We start from the raw sequence: 11,654 nt of genomic DNA on the forward strand, positions 1-11,654 counted from the left end.
TAACTGCGGGATGGGATGCAGAGGGTTATACAGCTGGGTCTCCCATCTCAACAGAATGACCAGCATGTACCAGATGCATTCAGATGAGACAGATGCTGCTCTGACACAGCCAGGCCGGGCCCCGCAAGCCAAGGCACGGGGCTGGCACTCAGCCCAGGCGCGACCAGGCCAGGCTGACAGCACCAGGGCCCCCAGCTGCCACTGCTGTCTCCATCTGTCTTTATTGATGATGCCTGCGGACACGCTGAGGGTTTCAGCAGCCCCGATAGGACCTCTGGACGCAGCTGTGAGACCTCGGCAAGGAAAGCACAGTGATTACGAGTGTCTCTGGGGCACAGGGGGCCAGCCTCCTACGCCCACAGCTGCCCCAGGGGCCTGTGTGCGGCAGCCCGGATGGCGTCCTCAGACAGCGCGCGGATCTCTCGGTGGACGTCCTCGATGCTTCTGGAGGCGTTGACCATCTGTGCGGGCAGGAGACACAAGGTGTTAACGTTCTCAGTGCACGGGCTAGGCCAGAGGGCACGGCTTCGGCTCCTCACCCCCCAGCCTCGCCAGGGGCCCAAGCTGCCCCGCGCTCCGTGGTACCCCGTGGCACCCTGGTGCCAGCGGTGGACTTGGTGAGGGCAGCCACACCCTCCATGCTGCGACTGGACCGCCCGGAGCCCCAGGCAGGTCCGCGTCCGCTCCTCCCCACCTGCAGCCCCGCTGCTGAGACCCCTTGCCCAGGTGAACAGCGCGGGACCCTCGGTCACCGGGAAGCCAGCCCGTGAGGAACCGCTCTCCGCCTGAGAGAGGGCCATGTACTGGGCACACAAGGCGGGCATGCCCAGGACCCCTCCTTTGCCAAGGCTCAGCCCTGGGGGCGCCAAGAGCCTCTCGGCAGCCGCGGGGCAGCACACTCTGCTAGAGCCCCAGGAACAGAGGCCCTCAGACAACTGCAACTGCACGCCGGCCTCAGAGGCCTCCCGCGGCTCCCGCGTGACCTCATGTGTGGCGCCCCATGGCCTTGTCTCAGGGCGGAGCCGGGGTCACTGCAGACACTGGGCTGGGGAGGCCCAGGATGAGCCCCAAGACCGTAACACGCGGGACCGGAAAGGGCCCCAACATGAAGGGGCCTCCTGGAGGCCAGACCCGGGCAATGTGGGCCTCGGACAGCTGGGAAGGCACGTGCTGGGGAGGGAGCCCTGCACGCCAGCCTATGGGCCGTGTGGTTTCACCTGGACTCAAAACCCCTCCTCAGAGGAACGCAGAGGGACATCACCGTGAACCACCTGGCCGAGGTGGGGGAGCACGGCCGGAACGGAGGTGCTGAAGGTGCACGCCCCGTGACCCGGCAGCGACCACCCAGCAAAGGCGACAACCTGAGCCCAACCACGCAGCAAGCGAGGCTCAGCGACGAGGAGCCCGTGGCTTCAGAAACACCGAGCCGAGCCTCTCAGAGACAGGAGACCAGCGACGAGCTGGGCACCATGCATGTGGTCACACAGGTCAGTGGGAGGACCCGGCGTCCGGGCCACGGGAGAGGACCCGTGTGAACAGCCCAGGCCCACACGGGATGGCGTCAGGTACTGAAACTTATCGTCAAACGGTTCCTGGAAGAGTTTTCTCTAAGTCTGTTACTGCTTTAAAGATGTGTGTAAAAAATACCGAAGTAAGCTTTCAGATCAACAGAAGCTGAGACTCGATGAGGGGACCTGCCCTACGAGGAGCATCAGCGAAGCTCCTAGAGCTCTGGGAGCCCAGCTGAGAGGACAGCTTGGCAGAAAGGCAGCCACTGACCTCTCCCTCCCCTGCTCCTGATGCTGTGCTTTCCTGTCTGGGTCTCAGCAGGCGCTGAAATGCAGTATAAATCGTGGATCATCTGCACCACGTACAACTACTTAAAAAAGAATACCAGAGCGGGAGTTCCCTGGTGGTCTGGTGGTTAAGGCTCTGCACATCTGTTCCAAGGGGCTGAGCTCCACCCGTGCTCGGGGAACTAAGATCCCACATGCCGCAGGGCATGGCAAAAATAAAAAATTTGTGAGAACAAATTAAAAAAAAAATGAAAATGAAGAAAACCAGAAAAATAGAGAACTCCGGCATTCGGTAGCTGATAGAACCATCGCAGTTGAGGCCCCACACTGCAGCCTCTGCCTGGGGAAAACTATGCCCTTCCCTCCAGCCCTGAGCACCCCGAGACACACGGTAAGGTCAGGGGTGTGCTTTAAACCTGCACGGGGAGCCCTGGCCACACACTCAGCAGGGCAGGGAGACGCGTGAGCCCAACTGGCAGGTATGCAGCCCGTTGCAGCCATGGACACTGGCTGCAGGGAGGCTGGAGATAGGCGGGGCCGGGAAGTGCCCTGAGGCCATGGGGACCACGCCTGAGGTGGCAGCTAGGGCGACAGGGGAGGCCCCAGGCCCGCGCTGCCCAGGGCTGGAACCATGCTGAGAGTCTGGGAGGTCCCTTGTTGGACCCAGGCACGCGTGAGCTGCCGCAGCGCGGCCCCAACTCCCCTGCCCTGGCCTGGGAGTGGCCCCTCCTGCACCAGCTCCAGGGCCCAGGCAGCACTCACCTTCCAGGGCAGACTCGGGTCTGCCAGGAGCTGCTGGAAGCGCTGCAGGGCGCGCTGCTGGAAGGGGCCACTCTCGTAGCGCTCGCGGCCAAACTCGCCCCGCGCTGCGGCCTCTGCGAGCTGCAGCTGCAGGAAGACGACCAGGTCGGGCTTGGGGAGGCCCACGTCCGGCTGCTTACACCAATCCAGGGAGAAATTCTGGGGACAAAGAACCACCCTGAGAGGGAGCCAGCGTAACGCGGTCTCGTTTCTGGTTCCAGATTCACCAAGAAGGGAGAGAGGGAGCTGGGATGTGTGAGGAGAATTCTCATGTGACAGCGGGCGCCCTTTAGGCTGCATATGGTTTCTCTCTTGGTTCCGTCCATGGGGCGCCCAGGGCCCAGGACCCTACACCCTCCAGCCACGCGGCAGCCCAGGCCAGGGTGGCTCCCGTTCTGAGGAGAGGGGGAGACCCTCGCCAGGGTCCCACATGCCCTCTGCGGCACGTCTGCTCTCCTTCACCCTTCTAATTCTAGGAGCAGTGTTTCCATTCTGGAGGAAAACCCAGGATGCGTGACTTGGGGCCACACCGTAGCCTGAGGGTTAGAAGCCATCTGTGGGCTCAGATCCCCAAGCACAGGATGAGGGCACCTGTCCACCCTTCCCGAGCCCGTGTGACGTTCATAGACAGAGCCGAGGGGCCGGTACCTCGGGAGGATTCTCCTAAAGGAGGACCCAGCTGCTTGTGCCGGAAGACAGGCAGAATTAAAGGGTCAGCATTCTACAGCCTTATGTGAATTAACCACGATCAAAGACTGTTATAAGACAATCGGGCACAGTGTGCCTCTGGACAGGAGCCTTGCGAACATCAACGAACGTTTAAATAGAAGGAAAGAGAGGCAGAAACCTACGTATTAAGAGCGTCAAGGGACATTTGAAGAATGGACCTTAATTAGCCCAACTCTGGTTCAACCTAATTGTAAAAATCTAAGGTGAACAAACAGTATCTGGGCGCCAGGACCCCTGAGCACGGACTGAAGGACTTTGGGGGGTGGCTGCCCACTCGCCGGGGTTGGGACGAGGGTCTGGAAAGCGCCCCTGGGGACGCGCACCAAGACGCTCACGGGGGTGATGCCGTGTCTGGCGGGTCACGGAGACGAGCACGCTGAGGCGGGTGCTGACGCTGAAGGCACCCTTTCTCTGCTGGGGTCTGTTTGAACATCCTCAATAAAAGGCAAGACACAGGGCCGTGTGGTCACACGGGCCATTGTACCTGTGAAACAGCAGCTCTCTGGAACGGGGGCTCAGGAGAACAGCACCCCACATACTCTCACCGTCTCTCCTGAAGACAAGGCGCTGGACGAAATGGGTCTGCCCACCGACCCCTGCGTGACTGATGTGAAATGTATCAGCCGAGTCAGAACTGCAGCCGTGTCTGCGGGGACAACCCGCACCTACAGAGAGGCTGCTCGTCCTGTCCAGGTGACCCGGAGAACAGGGGACCACAGAGCCCTGGGGTGCTGACATGGAGCCCACGGGGACTGCCGAGTCCACACGGCGCAAACAATGCACAGGCCAAGTGGCACTCACCTCCTTGGCGCTGGTGAAGGCCACCCCGGAGAAGGCGTATCTGTCCACAACCAGGGTGACGCCCTGGCTCAACTTCTCCTTCATTAACGGCCTATGAGAGAGGGAATGCCCGTGAGCCCTGGTCCCAGCTTCACAGCTCCTGAGTTTCAGGCTCAAAGTGTCCTGCAGACACAGAGCAGCTCAGAAAGCAACGTGAGGACAGGGCTGCACCCAGGCAGCGTGTAGCCGGGCTTTCACTCCCCAAAGCTCTGATCTCTCCAAGAGGCCACGTGGACAGCCCAGCAACACCAGGCACAGAAAGGCAAGTCCACCAGGGGCGTGAACAGCTGGTACTGGCAAAGGCCCAGGGGCAACTCAGCCGCTGGGCACAGGGGTCCAGGCCCTGCCAAGAAGGGAGAAGCCGGAACAAGGGGAGGGAAGTGTGGGCGCAGCCTGGAGGGGACGACAGATGCCTGCATTTCCTCCTGGGAGGGGCCCTCCACAGGGGGCCCAGGGTCTCAGGAAGACAGGTACAAAGGCCGCACCCTTGCCAGCAGCACGGCCCGCTGATGACCGGCGCCAGAGGAGACGGGCTGGGGGTGCCGCTAACAGGGAAAGGGCTCCTCACTGCCCCATCGCTCCTCAGTGCACACTGCTGACACTCACAGCCTCCAGAGCCCGCAGGCAGGGCGCCCCCGACGTGTCGCCGGCCAGGCCGAGCAGAGTGTGCGGATGCGGCCTCCAGCTGGCAGACGGTGCCTGAGGCAACAGGCGCCCGCTGACCTCGGAAACCAAGGGCGTTGCGCACCCACAGCGGCAAGCGGGCAGCAGGGAGCTTTTTGTGCGGATCTGACTGTTGGAGCCGTTTTGTGTCTTATGAAAAACTGAGATCAACAACAGGGAGCAAAAACCCAAACTATACACAAAGTGAAAGGAACCTACCCGGATCCCAAGGGAACACACAGCAAGAGGGAAAGTGCGTCTGGGACGCATGCACACAGACCCTGTGTCCTGCTCCAACCACTAAGTGGCAGCCACCCTCCAGCTCAACCAGGCTGAATGCAGATGCGGCGGTGGCTCTGAAACCACCCCACGGCGTCCTGGACGCAGCAAGCCAGCAGAGCCCAGCAGAGCCTGAGGCGCCGGGCAGGACAGCAGGCATCCGACAGTCCTGCAGGACGTGAGCGTGCCCCCCTGAGCAGAGGTCGGCTGCTAAACACCTCTCCCACCAAGAGGAAGGCAGCGGGTCTCAGCTACCGCGGAAGACGCGAGCACCAGAACCGTCAGAGGGACGGGGGAGCCGGCCTGAAGGGGTCCTGCAGGCCGCGTCTGAACAAACGGAGCAGCAAACAAGGAGCAGCAGAGGCCGCCCCCGAGCCCTCGCTGATGGCAGACGGACAGGCAGGAGCAGGAAGGCTCTATACGGAATCCAGCTGGTCCACGCAGGAGAAACGAAGGCGTCAGAGAAACACTAACCACCTCAGACAGCGCTGCTGCGTCACTTCAGTCGTGGCCGACTCTGTGACCCCAGGGACTGCAGCCCACCAGGCTCCTCTGTTCATGGGGCTCTCCCAGCAAGAATACTGCGGTGCATTGCCATTTCCTTCTCAAGGGGATCCTCATGACCCAGGGATCAAACCTGAGTCTCTCACGTCTCCTGCAGTGGCGGAAGGATTCTTTACCACCAGTGCCACTGCCAGCCCAGCGGTCAGCTTGACGAGGGTTTACACAGGATTCTCAACAGGAGGAAGCCGCTGAGTGGGAGAGCGGGGGGACGCCAGGGACGCCTCAGTGGGCTCGCAGGGGACTTCCTGCTCTCGAGAGGACCCACGTCACTTCTGTGGTACTGCGCCAAAAATGCAAACCCAAATCCACTCAGGAAGAACCATAAACCCAGCATTTCACTCACAGCTGGCGAACTTCACACAGAGTAAGGGGAGAGCAAATGTGACAGCGCACTGCGAAAGCTGAGGCTTGGGAGGCGCTGCTGAGCCTCGGCAGAGGGCGGGACAGACGCTTACTGCTAGGGAAGGCGCTGCTGAGCCGCGGCAGAGGGCCGGACAGACGCCGGACAGACGCTTACTGCTAGGAAGAAACCCGTGGACGGCCCTGGACAACGGCAGGTTCCGACAGACAGGGAGGAAGTGGAGGCGGTACCAGAACACAGCACCGCAGGCGAGGGGCGCTCTGCCTACAACACTGCCCAGGAAGCTCCAGCTGAGACGCCGAGCAAGACCAAGGTCACGCAGCTGGCGGACGACAGTGCCACAGCGGCCCAGAATCCAACCTGTCAACCAAGGGCTTCCATGGGTCAGAAAAGCTGATCTGATGGGAGTGGCTGGGGTGACCTGAAGGGGACTTGTGGCAGAACAAACGGGCCAGGGTACACAGGCCGGCACGCCTGGGCAAGGCTGGAGCTGAGGAGGGGAGTGGTCCTGTTCCTCATTCTGAACTGATCTGATGTTATTTTCTACTAACGCACAAAAAGCAAAAATCAGAACACCCAGATCAAGAAACCCTAGATGTGCTAAGATTATAAATATGGCCTCACTGGGACTTCCCTGGTGATCCCAATGAAGTGCGATGGTTAAGACTCTGCGATTCCACCTAGAGGGCACAGGTTCAATCCCTGGTTGGGGAACTAAGATCCCACAAGCCTGAGTGCAACCAAGAAGAAAATTAAAAACAAATAAACCTGGCCTCCTTTTCATCTAACACGTGGAAGGGGTAGGCCTTTCCAGACAAGACCCTGGCTCAGCCAAGGCCAGAGGGAGCGGTGCCAGCCTGCTCGTGGGAGGGCGCCAGGCACAGCCCCTTGCGTGCCCACCCGAAGGACTCGCTCCATCCACAGTGGAGCAGCCTTTCCGGACAGCAGGCCGCAGGAGCTGAGAGGAGAGCGGAACGCAGACAGCGAGGCAGTTAGGAAGCGTGCCGTGAGGTGGTCTGCCCGCAAGGACCCCGTTTATTCGTTAGAACACCTCCCGTGACATACGTGTTACTGACACACACGTGTGCAGACAGGAACAGCACCACCGGAGCGTGCCCCACAGGCGCTCCGTCATCAGCTGTGCTGGGTACAGAGGGACCCACCAAGGCGATGTAAGGCAGAGGGCGCGGGAGAGGGCAGACCCCAGCATCAACCGTCAGCCGTTCATCCAAGACAAATAAGAGAGACTCCGGGTGGGGGGGACGAGCTAGGGACACTCTGTACGTCTCCATCAGCTTTTCTGTGCGCCTGAAACGACCTAACGTCACAAAAGGAGTGGGGTGGGGGGTATTAACTAGAGCTCTGGGGATCTGTGAATAAAGAATGTGTAAAGGTACAGCCTCCAGCCTGACTCTCAGCCACTCAGAAACAAGAGCCCACTGAGTCGAGGGGGGAAATACAGAGCAGGGAGGGTGGCGGGGCCAGGGTGTTTACACGTGCTCCCAGCGGTTCGCGGAGAAGAGAAGGTGCACCGAGTGATCCTCCACCTCGCTTTTCTTCTCCAAGTAGGAGCTGAGCAGCTTGCCAATTTCAGTTGATCTTTCTAAAACAAGAGAGAAAAAACACAGAAAATGAGATCAGGCTCGTCATGGACATTAAGAACAGTTTGTGCAGAACTTCTGGCCCTGACCTGTCCAACTTTGAAGTTTATTTTACTGCAACTTTGGACAGGCTCACACCTTTACCCGAGGAAGCGCAGCAGTGTGCAGACACTGGGCTGAACAAAGCTTTAGGAGGAAGGAGCTCAGGTAGGAAGCAGCAATCAGAGGCAGAGCCAACCAAGGGGCACTGGTTCCAGGATCTGCCTTGACACCAAAAGGACCTTTAAGCGCTGCAGCTGGCTCTTAGTTCCGAGGTTTTCTGTCCCTGCAGTCCACCAACCCAGGACTGCAGAGTCCTGCGTGTTTATTGAAAAAAGGTGTCTGTGTGGACCTGAGCGGCTCATACCTACGTCATTCAAAGGGTCAACTGTGTAAGATTTGCAGACTGTCTCGCTTAAAGATTAAAACGATAAATATTCAAGGAAGCATTTTCCCTCCACTGCTGCCACCTCTGGTTTGTAAACCCTGAACTTCTCTTGAATACCTAAGTATTGATGATATTCTTACAAGCGTTTTCAAGACCACCGTTTTACATTAAAAATATGACACAAAACCACTCAGAAGGTAAACGCTCAAGGGCGGGCGGGCGGGCGGAGGAACCCCAAAACAAAACGGAGACTTGGGTTACAGAGCAGCACCAGGAACCTTCTGGGGGTGACAGTCATTACTCTATGAAGACGCCTTCTGGGCTGTACACGTGTTGAGACTAAACACAGGACCTGATTGCCTGCACGTCAGCGGCGCGTTAATGACCACAGACGCGTCCGGCTGAGGCTCAGGGGCCACAAGGGCCCGGCCCCTGCGCCCCGACCCGCGGACCTACGAGGGCGGGCCCGGCCCACGAGGCATTCGCTTCCCACCCTCGGGGCCTGGAAAGGCCCCGGGTCGCGTCCCCATCCCCGGCCCCCCGGAACCCCGCGCTCGCCCGGCCCGCCGCGCCCACCAGGGAAGCGCAGCAGCTCGGCGCGGTGCCCCTCGGCGCACAGTGCGTCCACCAGCTTGCGGCTCTGGGTGCTTTTCCCCGCGCGGTCCACGCCCTCCAGCACGATGAGCGCGCCGCGCCGGCCCGCCATCGCCGCGCCTTCCCGCCACCACTGCCCCGGACCGCCCGCACTGCGCATTGGCTGTGGTCGTTCGCGTCGCGCACGGGGATTGGCTCACGCGGGCCGGCGTGGCCGGATTGGCTGGGACTAGCACAGCGGAAGCGGGGCGACTGGTCTGGGAGTGCCTCTGTCGCACCGCCTCTTCCGGGCCAGAATGTCGGCGCGCAGTGTCCCGCGCAGGCCGCCGTCTTTGGCGCGGGCGTCCGCTCTTCCTGCGAAAGCACGGGGCTGCAGCCTTGGGGCCTGCCTGTTGCCCACTCCTCGACGGCGGGAATCTTGAGGGCGAGCGGCTCCGCTCGGCTCCCGGAAGCGCTCCGTCAGGGTGGCGGCTGTCGTCCTATGGGCGCGAACACTGCCTTCCCGTCTAGGGGTCCTGCCTTCCGGGCTTCGTGGCCTCTGACGGCTCGTCCCCAGGCACCCTCATGGGGGTTCCGACCTCAACCTAGGAGTTTGGTGCGGACAGCAGCGTCAGGCCCGTTAAGTGCTGGGAGCGGCGTTTCCCAGAACTTACTCGCACGCTCGAGTTGGCCGCGGAGAACTCCGGAGACGGCCAGAAATGTGGCCGTGGACTTTAGGGCTGCTCTCCAGGGAGTCCTCGGGAAGCGCCAGCTCCCCGGACGAGAGGCGGCCGAGGGGACTAGGGGCAGCCGCGGACCCCCGCGAGCTACAGATGGTCCACCTCAGTGTTGGGGCTGAGGTCGTGGCAACCCCCACCTCACTTGTACAAGCCCCTGATTTCGCTGTGACCCAAGACCCCTGAGGTAGCTTTCCGTTTTCCTGATGGGCCCTTGTTTGATGGGGTTGTGGATCCTGGAAGGGTGGTAGATTCCGTTATTCCCAATTATTGGCTTTCGTCCTTCATATTGAACTTGCAAAGTAACCAGAGCCGACTTTCAGGAAGAAAGTTGTTGTGCAGGTCACCACCTCCCTTTTCCAGTCCCCAGTCTGAGAACTGCAGTTGCACAATTACGGCTGCTTTTTCACCCTGGATTCTGGAATGAACACAGCCAACCTACACCAGTGCCGCAAACAGGGAGCACCAGCTAGAAATAAAGAATTTTGAGCCGAGTCCTCCGCGACTTTGGGGTCTTTTGTTACTGCGGTACAATCTACAAAAGGTCGCTGATACGCTAACAGCACAATATTGCCTTAGATTAACTTGTTTTGAAATTTACATCTTGCCTTCAAAAGGATGATGGGCTTAGACACCCTCCTGAGGTTGGACAGCCTTATACCACATCAGCAGGATGAACTCATCAGGCTGACAGGCAAGAACACCCGCAGTACCTCAGCTTGTGAGAGCTCAGCCTTCCTGGTCACCCATGGAAATGGGGGCGGGGCAGCCTGGCTGGTCTGCCCCTGCATGCTGGGGAGCCGTGGATGCCCTTTTAATAGCAGGAAATACTAGCAAACGTACAGTGAAATTTCTTACTTAGCTAAAAGAAGCAGCACTCAGCGGCTGAACACCACCAACAACTGGAATGCCAGCTTCATGGGCCTAAATCATTGGGATGTCTAGTTATCTCACATAACACAGAGTCCAGAGTTAGGCAGCCAAGAACTCTTTCTGCTGCTAGTGATCTCGGATGCTGGGTCGGCAACTCACCAGTTCCCTTAGCTTATCCCTCAGCCACAGGGTGACTGCAGCACCTCCACGCATCCGGTCCTGACCTCGCACCCCTGACACAGGAGTAGGAGAGCCTAGGCATCTGTGTGTCCCGTTCCTCTGCCCTGCTTCACTGACAGTTAAGTCTCGTGGCAGATTTTTAGCACAGTCTCCCCTGAGCAGTGCGAGTCCACCAGGGAGGCCTGACAGGTGGGCAGAGCGCATCTGCTTTGTGTAGGAGATCCTGGCTAGGGTGCTGGGCCTGCACGTGCATGGAGGTGGGTGAAGGGAAGTTGGTGATTGCTGAAACTGGCCCATGGGCACATGGAGTCTGTTAGGTTCTCTCTGCTTTTGTGGGTTTGAGACTTTCCATTAAGTAGAGGCCAGTACTCTTGCCTGGAAAATTCCATGGACGGAGGAGCCTGGTAGGCTGCAGTCCATGGGGTCGCTAAGAGTGGGCCACAACTGAGCGACTTCACTTTCACTTTTCACTTTCATGCACTGGAGAAGGAAATGGCAACCCACTCCAGTGTTCTTGCCTGGAGAATCCCAGGGACGGGGGAGCCTGGTGGGCTGCCGTCTGTGGGGTCACACAGAGTCGGACACGACTGAAGCAACTTAGCAGCAGCAGCAGCAGCAGCAGAGGCCCTAGAGCCCTGACTGTGCCTGTTGCTTGGTGATGGGCCTTCCATCCCAGGAATCGTTCAGTCTTTACTGCTATCCATCAAAACCTCTCCCTGTCTCAGCTGGGTTGCAAGAACAAAATGCCACAAACTGGGTAGCTTAAACAGAACATTTTCCTCACAGTTCTGGAGGTCCAAGTTCAAGGTGCCAAGAGGGCTGATGTGTCCCTCTGGGTTGCATGCGGATGACCATTCTCACTGAGTCCTCACACAGCCTGCCTGATGTGTCCCTCTGGGTTGCATGCGGATGACCGTTCTCACTGAGTCCTCACACAGCCTGCCTGATGTGTCCCTCTGGGTTGCATGCGGATGACCATTCTCACTGAGTCCTCACACAGCCTGCCGCTGCACAAATGTGGACAGGTCTGGTTTCTCTTCCTCAATTATCGCTCAAACACAGTCGCACTGCGGGTTCAGGGATTCAGCCTGTGAATTCTGAGGGGGGTATTCAGTCTGCAGCACTCGCGTACTTGCAGAAGAACGAGATGCGCTGGGCACACCACTGCCCTGTGGGATGCCACCTCCCAGCCTTGCCCGCATGTAGACATGGCCTGGTGGCTAAGTTCCT

The 11,654-nt window shown here is 59.4% G+C and overlaps 1 protein-coding gene across 1 annotated transcript; it reads right to left on the reverse strand.

Moving 5' to 3' along the window:
* Positions 1-67: 67 nt before the first annotated feature.
* Positions 68-8,767, reverse strand: DTYMK (deoxythymidylate kinase). The gene is made up of 5 exons (XM_005901488.3): positions 8,638-8,767; positions 7,528-7,636; positions 4,128-4,218; positions 2,559-2,756; positions 68-461 (listed from the first exon to the last, which is right to left on the reverse strand). Exons 1-5 carry the CDS (start codon positions 8,765-8,767, stop codon positions 351-353), a joined length of 639 nt encoding a protein of 212 aa, XP_005901550.1. The 3' UTR covers positions 68-350.
* Positions 8,768-11,654: the final 2,887 nt, after the last annotated feature.

The sequence above is a fragment of the Bos mutus genome, chromosome 3 (assembly GCF_027580195.1).
Source record: "Bos mutus isolate GX-2022 chromosome 3, NWIPB_WYAK_1.1, whole genome shotgun sequence".
Classification (NCBI taxonomy): domain Eukaryota; kingdom Metazoa; phylum Chordata; class Mammalia; order Artiodactyla; family Bovidae; genus Bos; species Bos mutus.

Bases quoted from the DNA above. Each gene is read 5' to 3' on its own strand.
- DTYMK (XM_005901488.3), bottom strand. From the start codon at position 8,767: ATGGCGGGCCGGCGCGGCGCGCTCATCGTGCTGGAGGGCGTGGACCGC. The intron at 7,637-8,637 runs GTGGGCGCGGCG...CTCTTGTTTTAG, and splicing joins CGAGCTGCTGCGCTTCCCTG to AAAGATCAACTGAAATTGGC. The intron at 2,757-4,127 runs GTGAGTGCCACT...CTTTGTCCCCAG, and splicing joins CCTTCACCAGCGCCAAGGAG to AATTTCTCCCTGGATTGGTG.